Below are 21,956 nucleotides of genomic sequence, written 5' to 3'. Positions count from 1 at the left end.
GAGGGCAACACAGACGCAACACAACTAAAATTCCACTCATTTTCTTCATTTCATTTACTTTGTTAGATCAGGTCTTTACCATATCCCAGTAAATGTGACAACCGTGTTTAGAAATCACAATATTAAAGCAGAGGAGGGGTTAAAGAGCAATTTCCCATCTGAAAGTTTGAACCAAGGTTGGTGTTTTTGTTGCATTGTGTATATTTGATCCGGTTAGTTTTGCTTTGACACTGCAATTCGGCGGCCGAGTGCAGTACTGAAGACCTACTTCCTGTGGTCATCACCTACGTGGGCTGAGTCTACAAAGACAAGAATGGACCAGCCCCTCCGTACTTGATGGCAATGGTCAAAAGCCATTCGAGCTTCAAGTATGGCTCGGCTCGACCCGCCATTCCTCAAAATCCACAGAAGACGAGCGTCCAGACTTTTTTCTGTCCTGCACCAAAGTGGTGGAACGAGCAAATTGGTTTGGTTCCACTAAACTGCTGATATTCCAGCATTACTACCAGCAGCACCAACATTCAGCTCAGAACTCCAGGCTAGTTCCAATTTACCAAACAGTCATATCATCTTCAGCAGATACAGTCGTCCCCATGTCCTCCTGCCACTCCTTTCATGGGTGACGCTGCGATAGCCTGCCTCAACTTCCTGTATTTGGTTTGAAAGTCTGAACCATCGAAAAAAGTGTTTTGACCCTGCAAACCAACCCGACCAGGATTCTGTTTAATCTGGACCCAGACCTCCTCTTTTGGTCTGAGCATATTTTGGTCCTTTTTGGTACAAACCAAACCAATGTGCTACTATGGTTCTGGTTCTGGACCAAACTGAGAAGTCTAAAAGTCCAAACCAAGCAAGGTAGACGTGAAAGCACCCTTAACTGTTAATACGAAAGTAGCCCATCCTTTGCTTCTTCTTGACCCACCCGCTTTGAAATCTCTGTGGTTTCACTTCTATACGATGCAGGTTCTCCTAAGTTCCTGATAATGCCTTTCATTTACGACTAATTTCAGCTACAGTTGTCTGCTGGAAACTGCTGAAAGGGACAATGACAAGACCATTAATCACCGTTACACTCAAAAGCAAAACTTAATTTATCTCCGCCTCTTGGGTTTGCCGAGCAGAGGGGAGCGGTGGGCTTGTTTTCCCTCGGATTGGAACCGGGCCAGTGAATCAGAACCCGCAGAGCCCTTTCGCAATTTCTTTTGTGCGCCACAGAGGGATTTGAACCTGCGACCTTGTGGTAATGGCATCAGCGTAATTTTCTGCTGGACGAGCGCCACGGCTCATACCACAGCTCTGAAAATTTGGAAGTGTTATTGTTATTAGTGCTGTGCTGGCATGGTTATTCAGACTGCACCCAGAACTCCTCTTTATTTTGGTGTACATTTGTTTACAGTTGTAACCCTTTGATGTTTTACATTACATTTATTTTACATTGCATATTTGCTTAATTGTAATTACATAATTAAATAAATTGCACACAGTAGTTGAGACATGAAATATCCTGTATAATACTGCATGATCTTCTTGATTTTTTTCATGCTGTGTTCTGTTGTCAGGCTCTGGTTAACTATTGCCCAACTCCCTCCTGACTGGTAAAGAAGTTCTGACAGTAGTTGTATTTCATATATGGAGATATATGGGAAGAAATTGTGGCAGGAAGCCAGAGGCAGATCTCTTCACTACGTTCCATATTCAGTCTAAGCAATGAGATGTGCCCTCAGCTCCCCTGTGTCATGTTCTCTTCCCTGAGCTGCAGCTCGGGCAAGAACACAACACCTTAGACGCCTCAGACGTGTACAGACTGTGTATACTAGCTCTTATTAGTGGAGAGTTTAGAGAGCAGCGTTTCTTCTTTTCCCAACTTTTATTTGATTGTAGGTAAAACAAAAGCAGTGGTAAGTTTACCTGCCCACCCATCCATACATCTATCCATCCATCCATTCATCCACCCCTCCATACATCTATCCACCCATCCATTCATCCATCCATCCATCCATCCATCATCCCTCCATATATCCATCCATCCATCCATCCATCCATCCATCCATCTATCAATTCATCCATCTATTCATCCATCCATCTAGTCATCCATACATCCATATATCCATCCATCCATTCATCCATTCATCCATTCATCCATTCATCCATCTATCCATTCATCCATCCAGCCATCCCCCATCCATCCATCCATCCAACCATCCATCTATCCATCCGCCCCTCCATCCATTCATCTATTCACCCCTCCATCCATTCATCTATTCACCCCTCCATCCATCCATCATCCATTCATCTATTCACCCCTTCATCCATCCATCTATTCACCCCTCCATCTATTCATTTATTCACTGCTCCATCCATCCATCATCCATTCATCTATTCACCCCTCCATCCATCCATCTATCATCCATCCATCCGTTCATCCATTCATCCATCTATCCATTCATCCATTCACCCCTTCATCCATTCATCTATTCACCCCTCCATCCATCCATCATCCATTCATCTATTCACCCCTCCATCCATCCATCCATGTCTGTCTGTTTTTCTCCCTATCCATGTAATTCCTGTTCCTGCAGCATTGTAGAACAGTACACTCTGTCTTGTTCTTTAGTATCTCTTTAGTATTAGTATTTAGAACTCTCCACCTCTCTTAGGAGTATTAAGAAAGCCGTTTAATCACTAAATCACTAATTCAGTAAAGCATGCTGTCTCTAATCACCTACATGACTGGCTTGCCTGTGTGTATCCTACCTGCCTGTATTTGAGTCTGACACATGCCCTGGGAGGGGGCAGATGAGGAAGGTGGTTGGGGGTCTGTCTGTCTAAAGGATGCCCTTCACAATCATAATTACATTTGACATCATAGAGCCTCAAACAGGATTTCTGCTCTGCTGGTGGCCTGTCAGTAGAGAGAGTTTGTGTGTGTGTGTGTGTGTGTGTGTGTGTGTGTGTGTGTGTGTGTGTGTGTGTGTGTGTGTTTCTTTACTCTGTATGCAGGGAGATCCCTGCTATGAATATGTTCAGCAATCCTGAGGAAATTTTACCCCTGAAAGGAAACCCCCTTTTATTTATTTTTTAACACAGAATGCAGCTTTTCCTAAAACTGCATGAGAGACATGGCTTTTCTTATGAGCTGAAGTTGAGCTTGATTGATAGCATGAGTCTTTGTTGCAGTGCTATGTACACATAGTAGCCATAACATTAAGAAAAACACCTGCCTAATATTGAGAAGGTCCTCTTGTGCCACCAAAATAGCTCTGACATGTCGAGTCATGGACTCCAGAAAACCTTTGAAAGCACTATAAGAGCCAGTTAACGGGTTCAGTCATTTGTAGTAGTAAGTTAGTTAAAAAGGTTAAAATATGATGATGATATTTTAATAAGTGTATTTTCTACAACACATAATTTAGTAATGTATAAATTCTACGCTGCTCACAGGTTAAGGTGAGAGGGCAGCTAGAGGAGGCGTTGGAAGCAACATCTGGCCGAGCTGTATTGAGTCTAGTGTAGTGTCTAATTTTGTGTTTTATAAGTAAAAGTTTCAAATACTGGTTATTAGACTGACAGCAAAGAAGGTGGTACAAAAGGATTTGCATGAGACCAAGCCACAGCATTTAGTCAAGAAACTAGCTAAAACGGAGCCCCGGTCAACACGGTTCACCTGGATAGGAGTTACATTTACATTTACGGCATTTAGCAGACACTCTTCTCAAGAGCCACTTACAAAGGTGCTTTGCTATTTACCATAAAAAAAAAACCTCAGCTAGTTTAAATAGACTAATAATTCAAATATCCTCTAAGTTTAGACTCTACTAAACACAAGTCAGTAAGGAGACCACTCTGCTATTCGCCCAAGTAACGCCAACACCCAGTATCAAGTCAAGTCAAGGGGGTTTTATTGTCATTTCAGCTACATACTGAGAACACAGTGAAACAAAAACGACCCTCCAGGACCATGGTGCAACACAGACACAGTGCATACAAAACACAAGTGCAACACAATACAAGTGCAGACAGACAACACAACACTGTACAGACAGAATAATAAATAATTGGTGCAAATTATGCAATGTGTAATAAATAATAAGTCCAGTGAGGTAGTAAAGTTATTTGTGCAAAATGCTTCCCATATTGTCTGGGGTAAATGGTTGGTGAGAGAGTGAGAGAGAGAGTGAGAGAGAGAGAGAGAGAGAGAGAGAGAGAGAGAGAGAACAGAAGAAAAAACATCTGTTCAGTCTCTGGAGTTGAGGAGTCTGATGGCTTAGGGGAAGAAGCTGTTGCAGAGTCCGGTCGTGTTGGACCGGATGCTGCGGTACCTTCTTCCTGATGACAGGAGGGAGAACAGTCTGTGTGAAGGGTGGGTGGAGTCATCCACAATGCTGGTTGCTTTGCGGATGCAGTGGGCAGTGTAAATGTCCATGACGGAGGGGAGAGAGACATTAGAAACATGATGTTTCTGCTAACTAGCTCACTCATTTGATGATCACTGCACTGCACCTTCTCTTTACTGCATAAGAGGGACACTGTTTTAGCAGTGGGAGTCAGGATTGCTGGACTGTACATCCTCCTCTGACTCCAGAATCAATCCAAGTGCAAGTCGTTTTCTTACCTTAGCTTTTATCATTTTATCACCCTAGCTCCTTTTTCCCCCCCTTGCCCCCCCATCCTCCACAGATCCTCTCTGCTCCATCCTCTCTTACTTTCTGCCATGTCCCCCAGTGCCCTCATGCTCTTTACAAGAAAGACTTGGTCTTTTTAAAAGCCTTTTACTGGCTCTTTACTGGAGGAATAACTATAACACTGGGACTGCAATAACTGAAGCTTCCTCACAGCAAATATTGCCTCCATGCTTAGTAAAAAGTACATTTTCCCTTCCTGAACTTTCTCCACTCAGCTATTCTGACCCATCTAGGTCACGGCAGATGTGCACATGTCTTCTTTACCTTGGCATCACAAAGACTGGATTAAACTCTTGACATGGCAATCATGCTCCTCATTTTTGGGAAATATATTACATTTGCTTTCCCGTCTCTCCTTTAGGGGTATTCCGGGCAAGAAATGTGGAAACATCATCTTTACAGCAGAGGAACTCAGCAACTGCAGGGTCAGTATGACGCGCACACACACACACACACACACACACACACACACACACACACACACACACACCAGTTTTTCTGATTGCATTATGCTGTGCTATTACAACAGCAAATGTATGTATGTTTTCATGGTTTTCTCTCAGAACACCCAGAAGACACGCAAGTAATTTATCAGGCCTTCCTCCTAAAAACTCAGACTAACTGGGAAAGCTGGACCTTTTTTCTTTCACTCCAAACATCTAGTTATGCAGAATATGTTCTCTATGTCCTCAAGAGAAAGCAGAGCAAGTGCCACTAGAACCAAAGCTCCATTTTTACATTTACATTTATGGCATTTAGCAGACGCTCTTATCCAGAATGACTTACAAAGTGCTTTGCTATTTACCCAAGAAAACCTCAGCTAGTTAGAATAGACTAATAGTTCAAAGATCCTCTAAGCTTTAGACATTACTAAACACAAGACAATAAGGTGACCATAGTACTCTATTCGCTATTCGTCCAAGTACTCTCAGAAGAGGAGGGTCTTCAGTCTGCGTTTGAAGACAGCGAGCAACTCGGCTGTTCGGACACCCAGGGGAAGCTCGTTCCACCACTTCGGTGCAGGACAGAAAAAAGTCTGGACGCTCGTCTTCTGTGGATCTTAAAGGATGGCGGGAAGGGCTCTTGGTGCAGATCGGATTTTGACCATCGCCATCAAGTACGGGGGGGCTGGTTGGTCCAGTCTTGGCTTTGTAGGCCAGCGTCAGGGATCTGAATCTGATGCAGGCAGCAGCTACAGGAAGCCAGTGAAGAGAGAACGCAGCAGTGGAGAGACATGCCTGAATTTAGAAACATTGAAGACGACCTGTGCCGCTGCATTCTGGATGAGTTGCAGGGGCCTGATGGTGCGCAGAGGGAGACCAGCCAGATGTACATCATTGTACATTTAGAACCCACTCGTTTCCCCAGTTGTAGTCATTTCTAATACCCACTCAGTAGCGAGGACACTTCCATCACACGATGCTACCAGTGATGAGAGGATGAAGTCTAGCATGTGCTTCTTCTAAGTTACATGAAGCTCCACTACATCTTTTCGAACTGCTGCTACTACAATATCACTGGAGCTCAACACGCTTGGAGGAGAATAGTAACCCCCAATTGTGGTACATCAGCTAACAGAGACCCGCACTGACTAGCATCACGATGAGTGGTGGGTGGAGAGGGAGGTTCTCTGAGACATCACAGGGGATCGAGCAAACACTGAGATGGGATTTCTGTGGCGTATTTCTGAGTACATTTAGTATCAGGGAGGGTCTCTGAACTATCTTATTGCCTTCTCTCTGCAGTAGGTGGGAGGGGAAGTAGTTATTTAATATCATTTAACTCCACCTGCACCATGTGATACTTTTGAATGGGTTCCTGGTCGTAAATAAGGTGGACTGATATTTACAGTGCCACAGTTGTGAGATAGTTGTGAGGCTGGCACACATAGAATACCTCTCAGCCAATCGGGTTATAGTGGTAACTGTGGTATAGTTAACTTTTAACATATAGTTACCTTTTTAATAGTTACCTCTGCTGTTGAATGGTTGTTGCTTGGCTACAAGCAAATAAGGCAGAATGATACTTAACCCTTTAACGGTCACACAAAGATGACTCATTCAGAAAGCGGATTGCCGGTTGACTTGCCCAGTTAGGGTAATTCAAGGCGTGAACTGATGTGTGTTGTATCCAGTTTACTGTGATCAATAAAACAAGGGCAAATATGTCCATCCCCTCAAGTACAGCCTCATGTACGTTAAAGTCAAATGTAATGTTTATTGCTACCTTTCTAGATAGCTGTAGCTATAGCTATTTCATACATAGCCTCAGATATGGCAGAAATAGTGAATATTCATAGCTCATGTCACGTGCCAGTCCAAAGGTAAAACACACACAATTCAATCTGGCAGGGAAATTGCTGATATGATCTTATGCAGTGTTTATGCTAAGCTAACGATAGCGTTCAATTCTGTTTGTCTTAACTGGGCAGCTCAACCGAGCGGTCACACACTTTTTGTTAATGGGACATAGAGATCAATTTTATTGTCAAATAGATTGGTTCGGGGTATAGAACATGTGATTTCATCATTTTGGTCTTACCTCAACTTTCTTAACATGTAGCTTGAATGAAAAGCCACGTCATGTAATTACACTTCTAGGTTTGCTTGTTTTTTAGCAGCTTTCGATCAATGATATTCTTTTCTGACATTTCCACCCAGTGGACATAGGCAGAATCACACACTCTATGCAATGAGGGGAATAAGGTCAAACAGCTGAAGATGATGGATTTTGATGAGTCTGCAGAAATGTGATCATGCAAAAAAGGTCTACCGTGCGGTCATGATGCCTGTTAAAGGGTTAAATGCATTTGGTTGGATGGATTGCTGTTATCGGGAGAGATGGACACTTTCAGCCGATTTCAGCCAATTGCATTGTGAGATTGACATTAACCGGTGGTATAATTACATAGTTAATAAGTAGTTTTGTGATAAAATAGATTCATTTGATTGTGATTTAAATATGTAAACATGACATAAATGATCCAACGAAAAGCAAAAGATGGCCCATTAAAGAGGCGAACGCACCATAGAAGGTCTAACAGGGTTAACGCTCAGGCTGAGGCGTCAAGCGTATTCCCCTGACACCCTCTCTCTGTTAGGCACCAATTACAGCAGTTACACAGGTGACTTCTCTGCTGTTGACATGAATCCCCATGGGATCAACACACCGGTTCACACAGGCGGAATCACAGCACAGCGTAAAGATCCATTAGTATGGATGAAGCACTAGCTTTTCTCCTCTAACACGACACCATCATCTCAAAGGGATCGATTCTCGTGTCCTCTGTACTGGGTTTGTGTTCTCCTCCCTCGTTCTGGAAAGGAGGTAAAGGGAACGGTTAGCCGCAGTCACAGTTGCACAGTTGTCCCTGCTTACATCTGGAGTAGTCAGCCAAGACTTTTGGCTTTTGGTAGCTAACATGTAATAAATGTGTATAACCCGCTACCATTAGCACTGCACAAACGGCTCTATTCCATCTCTCCTCACATTTATTTACTTATTTATTTATAGATTTTTGAGATTTGTAGAACATGCAGTTTCATCATTTTGGTCTTACCTCAACTTTCTCAACATGTAGCTTGAATAAAAAGCCACGTCATGTAATTACACTTCTAGGTTTGCTTGTTTTTTAGCATCTTGATATTCTTTTCTGACATTTCCACCCAGTGGACATAAGCAGAATCACACACTCTATTCAATAAGGGGAATATGGTCAAACAGCTGAAGATGATGGATTTTGATGAGTCTGCAGAAATTTGATCATGCAAAAACGGTCTATCATGCGGTCACAATGCCTGTTAAAGGGTTAAATGCATTTGGTTGGATGGATTGCTGTTATCAGGAGAGATGGACACTTTCAGCCGATTTCAGCCAATTGCATTGTGAGATTGACATTAACCGGTATAGCCTCACATTTATTTATTTATTTATTTATAGATTTGTGAGATTCTCAGTTTAAAAGCATTTATTGAAATCTAGGACCTTGAAAAGGGGAAGCAGATACATTTATACATTGAGCTGTTTTGGAGATGATCATCTACTGTATGTATATGCTTTCAAACAGGATATTGCCACTATGCAGCTGTGCGCAAACAAGCTGGATAAGAAGGACTTCTTCGGGAAATCGGACCCTTTCCTGGTGTTCTACCGCAGCAATGAGGACGGCACGTAAGTGACAGCAAAATACAGCTTTGTACAGACCAGAATGACTTCAGTTTAGTTTAATGATAATAGAAATCTGATATATGGCTATATACGCACATATACATCGTAAAAGACTGGGCCAAGAATCCCAATCCAATAGAAGTGCTCCAAAATGTTTTCTCATGTAAAGCCACTTACTTTTTCTATATGATTTTCCATCATATACTGTCAAATACGTTTAATTTCTGTGTATTTTCTCCCCAATTTGGATCACAATTGACCCAACCCATACATATTCTCCCACAATCAATGGGATGCAATGCAATGCTACCGACACTGGGAGGGTGAAGGCCGACACGTGTACAGACAGCCAAGTGCAAGCTGCCGCCAATGCATCGTCACCGGGCTACCAAGTGCCGTGTACCCGGCTCTGATGCATGGGGCCAGCCAGCATTGTACTGGAGTGATGTGGGGAGAAAGCGCCATCTACTCACCCTGGAGAGAGCAAGGACAATTGCGTTGTCTAGGGGCCCCGGCTGCCGATGGCTAGGATTCAAACTAGTGATCCTCTGGTCATAGTGACAGTGCCTTATTCCGCTGGACCACTCAGGGCCGTAAAATATATGTTTTACATTTGCGGTTTAAGTGTGTATATCGTCACTGTCACGCAAAAACCTAGTGTCTCTATTTTTGCTGTTTTCCACCTTTTGACTGAGTTCGAATCTCACAAATGTTCTTTACATTGTGTCAGAATTTAATTGATGAACGGACCAATAGAAACGCTCCAAAATGACTTGGAATAAAATCGTTTTACATTGACTTCCATTGAAAGCTAGGATGTCTATAAAGTTACCGTTACCCGTTTTTGAGCATGCTTCAACGATATGTTGAAATACGGCTAAAATATATGTTACTTATGTGGCCAGTTTCAAAATTTCATACATGTCACATATATTTCAATATTGGCAAATATACGTTGGATATGAGGCTGTTACGCTGCTTTAAAAGGAATTTTACTATATCAAACTTTAAATACTTCTTCAATACAGCTTTGTTCTTAAATCAAGCTATACTGCTATACAAGGCTAATGTAGCTAGCTAACTCACTGAAGCCATAATTCAATCGTTAGCTTCACGTAACCTTCATACATTAATCATACTCGTCCCAAACCACACCAAGGAGGCTATTTTATAGATGTAGTTACCAAATATGGTTGAAATCCAGGCCTGTTTGAAATGCAGTGGGGTTTCATTACATGTCGAGTATCCCCACACTGTGCATGTTTTTGCATGTTCATAATGTAAGTGGATTTGCCATGCGAATCACCTAACTGCTGTGTGAACCCCTAGCCCCTTGTTCCTCAGACTCACTGTGGGCTTTTGTTGTAGGTTTACCATCTGCCATAAGACGGAGGTGATCAAAAACACTCTGAACCCGGTGTGGCAGCCCTTCACCATCCCCGTCAGAGCTCTCTGTAATGGGGACTATGACAGGTGAGCCGAGCGGGCTAATAATGCATTGCACACATACACGCGTGCACACATACACGCGCGCACACACACACACACACACACACACATATATGTCCAGGACATGTTGATAGAGTTGCTGTGCTGGATATCTAACTCATTCATTATTTTATCCTCAGCACACACACACACACACACACACACACACCTTCAGTCTCCTGTAGTGAGATATACAGCGCTCTCTGGCTTTGTGTGAAGGCCTCATGGGGTGTCGCTATGTGATGAGGATGCAGCCATGCTGAGCGTGCGCTGTCTCTGGACAGCTGTGTCTCAGTGGAGGTGAGAGTAATCCTAGCAGTGGACAGCCACTGCCTCTGACCACTCCCTGCCAGCCTTCCTGCTCCTGACCGCAAACCGTTTTATCTCCTCCTTCCCAGAGCAACATGTGCAGAGGTCAGACTGCATGAGCTGGTTGGATATGGGTCTATCTATCTATCTATCTATCTATCTATCTATCTATCTATCTATCTGTCTCCAGTTTTCCTTTTTTTCACTTTTTGGCCATAAACTGAATCTGGCACTTGACATTGTATTAAAATTTCACCATCAATGAATGGACCAAGAGAAATGCTCCACAATGACTAGAAAAAGAAATCTGTTTACATTGACTTCCATTAAATGTTGAGAAGGTAGTTTCCATTTTGGAGATATGAGGTTTTTGCAAGTGCGGAGATCTACGCTATATGTCCAAATGTTTGTGGACACCCCTTCTAGCCACTTTTAGTTGCACCCATTTACCACCATCCCAATGTGTGTGCAAAAGCACACACAAGCACACAGCTTGTCTAGTCACTGTAGAGAGGTACTGCCAATAGAATAGGACTCTCTGGAACAGATTAACATAAACCTAGTATTGGCACCATGCTGCCTAATGCCAGTTGAGGGCTAGAGGGGTTTTAAAACCCCCCAGCAGCATTGAGAAGCTGTGGAGCAGTGGAAGAACTGTGTTCTCTGGAATGATGGATGGTTGGTGATCCATCCAGTACTTTTGGGATGAGTTGGGGAATTACGGATGAGGTGGGGTGGTGATCGTCCAACATCCTGACCTCACTAACGCTTGTGTCGCTAAATGCAATCAAATCCTCACAGCAAAAAGCCTTCTTCCCTGGACAGTAGAGACAGATACTCCAACAACTGCGGGATAAACCCTTGTTAAATACACTTGCTTTCAGAAGAAGCAATGATTGAGCAGGTGTCCCAATACTTTTGTCCACAGTGTGTGTGTGTGTGTGTGTGTGTGTAAAAGTTAAGAAAAACTGAAGTTTGGTTTGTGTTTTTCTCTAGAACAGTTAAAGTTGACGTCTTTGACTGGGACCGAGATGGAAGGTACAATTTTTCACTTCGTAGATTTACTGACCTTCCAGCTGTGTCTCTTAGGGTGCATCAGTTTACTCAACCCCTTCTGTTTGTCCTGCTCTTTAGTCATGATTTCATCGGGGAGTTCACGACCAGTTACAGAGAGCTGTCTCGGGGTCAGAGCCAGTTTAATGTGTACGAGGTGAGAGAGAAAAGCCTCGGCCGGAAAGCTTTCCACCACTAATTGAAGCCATTTCCCTTTTTTCTGTCCTCATAGAGCCCTTATAGTTCTTTTAAGAGAGAACACGTCTATTGTAATTGTAAAGACCCCTGATCCATCATCCTAACCTCTGACGTCTGCTGTGGTATAATTTCAGGTTCTCAACCCCAAAAAGAAAGGCAGAAAAAAGAAATACGTAAACTCGGGAACTGTAAGTAGAAGGACCTGTCAAAGTGTCCTCTCCTACCAATTCATTTACATAATTACCCCCATTATCTAATCTTCCCCACTCTCCCCAGGTGACGCTTTTGTCCTTCAAAGTGGAGTCGGAGTACACCTTCGTGGACTTCATCAGAGGAGGGTGAGAGTTAAGAAGAGTTCAATGTCTCACAGCCTATTGAGCCAGCTGAGGCTTCCCACTAGGCTCTCAAATGCGATGGATGTCTTGTTGGTATCTCGTAGCGTTAAGAGCTGTTGTCAGTGTGTCTGATTTCTCTGACCCTTCTTAATGTCCAAACAGGACCCAGCTCAACTTCACAGTGGCCATAGACTTCACTGCCTCCAATGGTGAGCTTCATCTCATTGCTATTAATGCTCACATCTCTTCTCCCAAATGTGCTATGCTTTATGTTCTATTCACCTATGGGTTTCTTCACTAAAACAAATTGTTAAAAGTTTGTGGACACCCCTTCTAGTGAATGCATTCGGCCACTTTAAGTTGCACCCATTGCTTACATAGATGTGCAAATGTAGACAGACACACACAGCTTGTGTAGTCACTGTAAAGAAATACTGCCAATAGAATAGGACTGTCTGGAGCAGATTGGCATGAACCGACTGGCAACATGAGGTGGCAACCAAAGCCAGGAGTGGGATAGAGGGGTATAAAGCCCCCCAGCGTTGAGCTGTGGAGCAGGGGAACTACTGTGTTCTCTGAAATGATGGTGTTGCTCCATTCAGTGTTACCTTTTTTGGGGGCATCCCGAGTTGGGGATGATGAGGTGGGGTGGTGATCGTCCAACATCCTGACCTCACTTAAGCTCTTGCCACAGAATGCAATCCGATCCTCACAGCAATGTTCCTCCAAAATCGTAGAAAGTCTTCATCCTGGACAGTAGAGACAGTTACTCCAACAAAAGCAGGATCAACTCTTTCTTTAGGACCCTTGATTTCAGAGAAATGATGAATGAGCAGGTGTCCCAATACTTTTGTCCATTGTGTATTAAAAGTTTTGCTAAGATTTGATCTTAAAACTGGTGGTAAAAATGAATCTGAGATATTTGAGTCCATTGAGTCCATGAACTACACTTCCCATGATCCTCCTCCCTGGACTGCTAATGTTTTTTCACCTGCTGCTTGTGTGTATTGTCTGTTTGTAGCATTCCTTGCAAAGTATCGTCAACATTTCGTCCCTTCCCGAGTGTTATTTTCCCAGTGTGCCCTTTCCGTGTTTGACCTCGTTTCTCTCGCCTCCGTTTGCTCCTTTGGATTGCCCTTTTGCTTTGTTTGCTGCTTTGTCTGCCACTTTGGTTTTGACCCATGCTCCTTTTTGGATTACATTTTTTTTTGGGAGGAAAGACAGGGAGTCAGAAGAGTACACTTTAACAACAGTTTGTTCGTTACAGTGGACTACGAACTAAAATTAGCACAAAAGGGGAACCAGCGGGACACTTCCAGTCGACAGAGGGCTGGACTGGGTGGCCAGAGGACCAGGGTTAAAGCTGTAGGTTGGCACGGGCAGCTGGTGTCAGAACAGAGAGGGAGAGAAGAACACATAACAAGCCCAGCCTGAACGTGGAGCCTGCACTCTGCCCACTGCTGTTCAGGCGGTGGTTTTTATGGTGTTGCTGCTGCAGGAGGGAATGGAGCACAGCTGCTCTCCTTAGCGAGTGTTCGCCTTGAACGGCCCCGGGCCATGCGGCCATGCTGGGTGTCCAAAACAACAGTGCTGTCTGTCTGTCTGTCTGTCTGTCTGTCTATCTGTCTACCTGTCTACCTGTCTGTCTGTCTATTTGTCTGTCTGTTAATATATATATATATATATATATAAATATATATATTTGTGTGTGTGTGTGTGTGTGTGTGTGTGTACTGTAGGTAACCCAGCCCAGCCCACCTCTCTTCACTACATGAGTCCGTATCAGATGAATGCCTATGCCATGGCGCTGAAAGCGGTGGGGGAGATTATCCAGGATTACGACAGTGATAAGCTCTTCCCTGCCTACGGCTTTGGGGCCAAGATTCCTCCCGACGGAAACGTCTCGCACGCGTTTCCTATGGTGAGACACACCTGAGCACTACATAAAATCTCCCTGTTATTCTGCATATAGAATATTCAGTAAATTCAATTTGTTCAATTTATTCAAAAACCTGGTATCTCTGTTTTTGCTGTGTTTCACTTTTTGACCTAATTGGAACTTGTAGTAAAGTTGCAGTTGTAGTTACTGATGTTGTAGTATACTGTAGTAAAAAGAAGTCTTGGTTGAATAATTAAAGAAAACCCAAATAAATAAATAAAACGTTGCATGTGTAGCTGACAAAGCCACAACTTGTCAATTATGCAAAAACCTTGTATGACAGACAGACAGACAGACAACAAAATACTAATGGTAAAGTGGGGTAAGTTGTGACCTGCCACAATTACAGTGGTTGGTATACTCCTAAAAACAAAGGTGCTACAAATGGTTCTTTGAGAGATGCCTTAGAAGGACCACTTTTGGTTTGTCATAGAGATCCGTGTGAGTGTGAAGAACCTTCAGAAGATCCAAAAACTTTCTCTTGATGGTCCTTTATTCATTTAAATGTCACATCTCTGTTACAAAAATGCTTCTTTAGGGAACCAAAAGTGGTTCCTCTCTGGCATCACTTAAAGAACCTGTTGTAGCACCTGTATATTTTAGAGTGTAGTGTAGCAGGTAGCACTGTTGCTCTCCTTGAGGCAGATTGGAGTTCAGTTCCCTGTCTGGGCAAGGCAAACATATTGTACAGTAAGAATCCTTGAGTAAGACTCTTTACCTCTGTAACGCGTCTCTCTGAATCACATCGTCTGCTGTGAAAGCAATGGAAAAACACCATATAAACCCAGTCGTCCAAGCTATATTTATTTATTTATTTATTAATTTCTGTATTGCAATAATAATTTCTGTATTCTGAATTGTGAATATACATGATTATAACACCAGGCCTAACTGTGAGGAATAGGCAGGCTCCATCAGTACATAAACAACAGTAAATCATGATAAGTGGACCAATAGAAATGCTCCAAAATCACTTTTCACATTGACTTCCATTAAAGGTTAAGAAGGTTTTTGGTTTTGGTCCTTCTCTTGTAAAATTGCTGACATTTTAAAATTGTCATTCAATCGTAATATAGATTTGTGTGGTTCTGTGCTCTCGTCCTGCTCTAGAACTCAGACTGTGAGAACGCAAACTGTGTGGGGATTGAGGGAGTCCTGGAAGCGTATTACGAGTGTCTCCGAACCGTGCAGCTTTATGGACCCACCAATTTCGCTCCTGTCATCAACCAGGTGGCCGAGTAAGAGACACAAGCAACACAAATTAGCTAGAAGCAACATATTTACACCGCCCCCCCCCCACCCCACCACCACCACCCTACATGTAACCTCTCTCAGGCAACACTTTGGTGTTTGGTGTCCATGATGGTTTCTTCTTTAGCCAACGTAGTTTAGCCAAGTGCTAACATCACAAACAAACCTCACGTCTATATAACTACACACCTGCCTCACAGGTGTCGTGGTTCTTCTTCTCCGGAGGACTTCTTTTGAATGGAGACTCGTGACCACCGTCTTTCAGTTGCAACAATGAAACATTTTATTCCAATCAAAAGTACAGTGTGGAGAGAGTCCGCCAATTCTGGGTGTCCGTCTTCTTTCTCTCTCTCTCTCAGACAATACCTTATGTTTTATACCCTACCATACGTCATATGTTGTTGGACTGTTCCCATATGCAGGATGTCTGCATTTCATCCATAGGGAATAATCATTAGCCCCCACCATGACTTACGTGGTCTAGATGCTGCAGACACATCTGGACCCCTTAACATCTCTTTCATGTACACCCAAAAGTATGTCCAATCTAAACAACATCTTATGTTTGTTCGGTTCATGTACAGTTTCTCAAATTAGGACCATTCCTTCAGGCCTATGAACATCTGCATAGCCAATAAATATACCACACAGGAGTTAAATAATCTCAGATAGATTTGAGTAAGTGGACAATCGTACACTACAGGTGTGAAAACAGTAGTAGCTGTAATCTCGAAGCCTGAAATTGTTTTTTTTTTTCTCGATATTTGCATATCTACTTAAATTCACCTTTAAAGGCACTAGCATATTAGATAATACCCACATGTTTTATATCAAAATGTTCAGAACAGTCTCGGCCCTCTCTGTAATGAGACCTCATGCAACCTAAAGCACTGTGTGAAGAGATACTCTGACCCTAAACCTGAAAATTTGAAATCAGAATTGAAAAGAAAAATACCTGAATGTGAAAACATACCTTTACTCATGTGGACGAATTGTTTGGGATCTTGAAATTGGTTTACTAGAGTCTTCGCTTTACAAAAGCAGCAGAATGTCTGAATTAAATAGCGTATAAACGGCGAGGCAGAAGACAAACCCATAGATGGACACACAAATCCACCAATTACACCAGTGTTTGAACCGTATTCCTGTGCTGCATTATCACTAAGATATTAATATAATAAATGAACTATGCATTTGACACACCGGCAGGTTTGTAGACTCCAGGGGGGTCTACAAGCCTGGAGGTCGTATTGTTCTGAATTACAGTGTCATTCAGTGTCAGAAACCACACAAACAAGACTAGATTGCTTAAAATGTCAAAGCAGTTTGGGGCAAATGTGCTATGATTTGATATTCAAGTTGCACGATGGTAATTGGTGGCTATAAGCTTCCCTTTCTTATTAGTAGGGGTACACCAATCACAAAATTGTATGGTAGAAATGCACAACTTGGGCAATTTCAGGAATTGACTGTGAAAAAGTCTAGGTCACCTTAGGAAAAAATACCACACAGTTAAAAACACGAATGGGCTCTGAGTGGCTCAGCAGTAAATCCCAAGTCACGCCGCTTTGCCATCAGCGGCCGGAGTCTGAGAGCGCACAATTGGCCGTGCTTTTTATGGGGGTGGGTAGATGGCGCTCTCTCCCCTCATCGCTCTTAAACGATGATGGCTGGCGCAACTGCAACTGCTAGCTGGGGACCTGTCCTCTCATTGAGTCTGCTTCCCGGCATGACCCCATGGTCAGGAGCTTTGCTAGGGGGTTATGAACGGGTGGGTTACCTAATTGGGAGAAAAAGGGAACATTTTCAGTTATGTAAATGACCAGCCATATCCTTAAAACTACTGACAGATGCAATGAATTACAATGATTACCAGGTTAAAGTGGTGGAATCTACATGTTAGGCAGCAAGTGAACCGTCATTGCTGACCTTTTTGCAAGAGCCAAATTGTGATGGCTAGACAACTGACTGGGTCAGAGCATCTGTAAATTATCAGGCAGGTCTTTTGAGATGTTTCTGGTATGCAGTGGTCAGTACCTATCAAAAGGGCACCTAAGGCTCACTGATACAATCCTTGGAGGCCTCACCTCACAATTTATAGGACCACAGGACACCTTCACCTTCAGAGGTCTTGTGGGGTCTAGAGCTGTTTTGGTGGCTCTAAGATGGCTCCAAGACACGATATTAGACAGCTGGTGTTAATGTTATGGCTAAATGGTGTATGTTAAGATGTATTAGTAGATTTTGTAAGATTTTGTACAATCGAGTGTATTGTTACAGCCCTAACTTAAGGAAGCCACTCACCCACCCACATACCCACCGCAGAAACTCCACCTGAATACTGAGCATGTGCATGTTCCCCATCACTCATCGCTGTTCCTATATTCAGCTCCACTCAAGGGTGACTGCTAACCGTGAACTGTTGACCTTTTCAGTCTGGCTCGCACCACTGTAAATCCGAGTTACGGCGAAGCTGACAGATAGGCACTGTGCTTCTGCTTTCTCCACTTTCTCCACCTGAACTGATGCACAGCTTGTTCAAGGCACAAGCAAATCCCCCCAATCACAAGGGTCTGAAATCCTGAGACCCCTCCGTGTGCGTGCTGGGCTGCAGGCAAGCTTTAGGAAGCCCCCAGGCGATCGATCTGGGGCTGTTTACCTTTCATTACGGCTTTGGAGGAGCAGCCGCGCGCTCTCCAGCTAAATGAGACAGTATCTAAAGATTGTTATTGAGGTGGAGTAGTGCAAGGGCACTGGTGCAGGAGTGGCCTTCACTTTATGAGTGTTCTCTGTCCACAGCGAGGATGGTTTGACCGGGTTTAAGGGCATTTCAGATAGCGTTTTTCACATGAAATTGCTCAGTGTGTGTCAGTGTCTGTTTTATTATTATTATTATTATTTATTTGTGTATTATTTTAATATTTATTAGTTTTAGTGCCTCGTTGTTTTACAGTACAAGAGCGCTCTTAGACCGAGTGTAGGAAGACGGGTAAATGAGATGGCAAGAAATATGTCAATTAATTACATTATTTTGAGAAATACACACTGAAATGTGGACCTTTAATAATTGATGCATTTAAAGGGAATTCTACAGCTTTACCAAATAAATAAATAATTATGATTGAGTTTTATAGATGTACATTAAGTCATTCAGAGTGTTAAATGTGTGAAATGCTCAATTTTAGGGAGTCTCACCGAGTCACAGTTGTTTACAGTAGGGATCATGAATGGATCCAGATGTCTGAAGAGTTGAATGCCACTAAAAGCTACATCACAGAATGTTTATCACACCAGATGGTTGAATGCTTGAATTATGCATTGAATTATGGTCTGTAATTTGTCATTAAATGGTACTGATAGATGGACAAAGGGATAGATTGATCAATAGATGGACGCATGAATGGCTGGATGGATGGATGGACAGATTAACGGAGGGATGAATTAATTGATGGGTGAATGAATATATGGATGAATACATGGATGAACTGATGGATAAATGGACAGATGGATGGGTTTGATGGCTGCATAGATGGATGGATGGATAGATGAATACACAAATGGATGAAAGTATGGATAATTCAATGATGGATGGATAGATGCATGAATTGGTGGATGAATGAATGGATGGATTTGAGGGACGCATAGCTTAATGGATGGATGAATGGAGAGATGGATGAGTGGATGATGGATGGAGTTATCCAGAAGTATGGATAAGTGGATGATGGATGGATGGATTGGTAAATAGATACATGGATTGATGGACAGATGAATAGAGGAATGGATTATTGGATGGATAGATGGATTGATGCATGAATTGGTGGATGGATGGATGAATGAATGGATGGATGATGGAGAAATGGAAGAATGGATAAATGAACAGATGGAAGGATGAATAAATGGATTATGGATGAATGGATTGATCAATAGATGGATTGGTAGTCTAAATGGAATGATGGACAGACAGAAGTATGGATAAATTGATGATGAATGATTAGATATTTAGATGTTCAGATGGATGGAAGTATGGATGGATTGGTGAATGGACAGATAAATGGATGGATGGACCGATGAATAGAGGAATGGGTTATTGGATGGCTAGATGAATTAGATAAATAGATGTGCAGATGGATGAATTAATGAACTTGTAAGATTTTATTTAAGTAAAAGCACTTGAATCTGACTTTAATTGTGTGGCGCTTAATGACATGAGCCTCTCTCTCTCCCAGTGCTGCAGCAGATGTGATGGACGGCTCTCAGTACTTCGTCCTGCTTATGATCACTGATGGAGTCATCTCAGATATGGTGCAGACCAAGGAGGCTGTGGTCAATGTGAGTGTCATACCTATCTCCCTCTACTCCAGGGTGACAGTACAAGTATCTTGGGTGAAAAATGACTTCTCTCTCCCTACAGGCTTCTTCCCTGCCCATGTCGATCATCATTGTGGGGGTGGGGCCTGCAGAGTTTGATGGTGAGTATAGAGTGTGTGTAGCCTTGTGTAGATTTTGATCTGTTTGCATGTAGAAGATAACATTTCTAAAGATCTGCATTTGGGATGTTTTGTCAGACTGTCGCTTTAACAAGAAAACTCTCTCTCTCTCTCTCTCTCTGTCCTGTAAGCGATGGAGGAGCTGGATGGGGACGAGGTGCGGGTGTCCTCCAGAGGCCGAGCTGCAGAGCGGGATATCGTTCAGGTACACAACATCACGCATGCTATTGCCCAGGTTCCCATAGACTACACATTACTGCATTTGTCCTTCTCTAGCCAATTAGCAAGTTCTTAATGAGGCATGTGGGTTGGCATAGCATGGGAAACGCAAGCCTCTGCATTAGCACCGACCTTTGTCAGCTTTGTGTTACACCATGTAGTTACGACTTAAAGGGGCCCTAGAATGGTGGAATGGTGGCTTGGCATTGTTGAATAATTAGAGTTCGGTACATTAAACTGATAAACCGTGAACCTCAAACCGTGTGCTGTTTCTCCTTCAAAAAAAAAATCCAGCTGAACCAAAACAGAGCTGGAAAACAGGCCGATTCCAAACCCCCAAAACTGTTACATCACAGTCTTGACTCGTCGTATTTGCACTCCTCAAAACTGACATACACGCCGTCCTCTAGAGAAAGCCCTAGTCAAAGCTAGTGAAACTGCAAAAACACAATGGCGACTTCAGGAGAATGTGCTGTTGTTGATACTAGAAAGCAGCTCATCACCTCCAGACTCTGCTAGTTATGGGAAAACCAGCTGCTACAGTGATTGCAGCTCTTCTGGCGCCAGTGTTCGCAGAAGAGGAGCTCAAACCCGGCACGCAACAAAGGGAAAGCAGCAGAGGGAATACGTGCTGGGCTAAAAGCTAACACTAGCAAATGCTAGTTCTTATCATCTCTTCTTTCTCCATCCATTCTTAAAAAACACACTGGATTACCACAGCTGAACTGCAGATAAACACACACCAGAAAGGAAAGCACCGGCTTATTTAAGAAACCGGGTGAAGGGAGTAGGGGTGAGGCTAAAAGCTAATCAGCAACAGTCTCCTTAGCTTGCTATTAATATCACCACTATTAACTATCTACACCATGATTAGTATATTATGATTATGATCAGAGCAGTTCAACAGTATAGATGGTTTGGTCATTTTTATCAATAATTAATAAATAGTTCTGATCAGAGGAGGACGGGTCGGGTCCCCCTTGTGAGTCTTGGTTCCTCCCAAGGTTTCTTCCTCCAGCTCTGAGGGAGTTTTTCCTTGCCAATGTCGCCGTTGGGGCTCACTGGTGGTCTTTGATCCTTTATGTCTCTTTTACTAATTACTAATTATGTAAAGCTGCTTTGTGACGACAACAGTTCTAAAAAGCTATACAAATAAATCTGACTTGACTTCACTAACAGCACATTACTCTGAGAGGAAACAATGAGAGAACAGCAGCCCTATCTATGTGGGTATAGTGAGCCGTCACTGGTGCCGTAAACCAGCCAATCAGAGCAGAGCTTAAAAATATCTAGACATTTCTGCGGCGCCCGAGGACCCAACCCGGCTCAAGGACCCAACAGTGGCAGCTTGTCGAGCCTGGGTATTGAACCCACAACCCTGTTATCAATAGGCTGGGGCGCTAACTGCTGAGCCACCACTACCTGCCGGTGAGCTACCATGCCATGTTGGAGACCAGGGTTTGATTCCTGATCTGGACCAATAAGAGTCCCTGGGCAAGACTCCTAACACTACATTGGCCCACCTCTGTAATACGAGTAACCTTGTAAGTCGCTCTGGATAAGAGCGTCAGCTGAATGTCATGAATGATTATAACAGGTAAAATAACAGGGTGGTAAATGGGCTTTTCACCTGAAACAAAGTCACACACTTACTATTTATACTTTAAGCAACTAAATGCATTCTATAGCGCCTACAGGAGCAAGGTGCAGGTGCCGTCTGAGAATTTAAGTGAAGGTTTGTCTTGTAAATCGCTTGAAAAGTAAAAGTTAAAGTCCCTGAAAATTTCCAAACTGTCCCCCAGACCTTTGCTGGACAGTGTCAATTACA

General features: G+C 43.0%; 1 protein-coding gene across 3 annotated transcripts in view; it reads left to right on the top strand.

Annotated features, from left to right (window-relative positions):
• cpne9 (copine family member IX) overlaps window positions 1–21,956 on the top strand; it is a 65,062-nt gene that overhangs the window by 38,763 nt on the left and 4,343 nt on the right. For 2 of the 3 annotated variants that reach the window (XM_072696568.1, XM_072696566.1), the window contains 13 exons: window positions 5,044–5,107; window positions 8,749–8,852; window positions 10,218–10,322; window positions 11,643–11,684; window positions 11,781–11,856; window positions 12,032–12,085; window positions 12,174–12,235; window positions 12,395–12,441; window positions 13,972–14,153; window positions 15,282–15,409; window positions 19,649–19,751; window positions 19,834–19,891; window positions 20,041–20,114. In XM_072696568.1, the coding sequence (XP_072552669.1) occupies window positions 5,044–5,107; window positions 8,749–8,852; window positions 10,218–10,322; window positions 11,643–11,684; window positions 11,781–11,856; window positions 12,032–12,085; window positions 12,174–12,235; window positions 12,395–12,441; window positions 13,972–14,153; window positions 15,282–15,409; window positions 19,649–19,751; window positions 19,834–19,891; window positions 20,041–20,114 (1,099 nt within the window). Of the gene's footprint in view, window positions 1–5,043; window positions 5,108–8,748; window positions 8,853–10,217; window positions 10,323–11,642; window positions 11,857–12,031; window positions 12,086–12,173; window positions 12,236–12,394; window positions 12,442–13,971; window positions 14,154–15,281; window positions 15,410–19,648; window positions 19,752–19,833; window positions 19,892–20,040; window positions 20,115–21,956 lie in introns of all 3 variants that reach the window. The other variant, XM_072696567.1, reaches the window with a different exon arrangement.

This window comes from Salminus brasiliensis, chromosome 14 (assembly GCF_030463535.1).
Source record: "Salminus brasiliensis chromosome 14, fSalBra1.hap2, whole genome shotgun sequence".
NCBI classification, from domain to species: domain Eukaryota; kingdom Metazoa; phylum Chordata; class Actinopteri; order Characiformes; family Bryconidae; genus Salminus; species Salminus brasiliensis.
The sequence above is the reverse complement of the archived record's forward strand: the minus strand, read 5'-3'. Positions and strand labels throughout refer to the sequence as shown.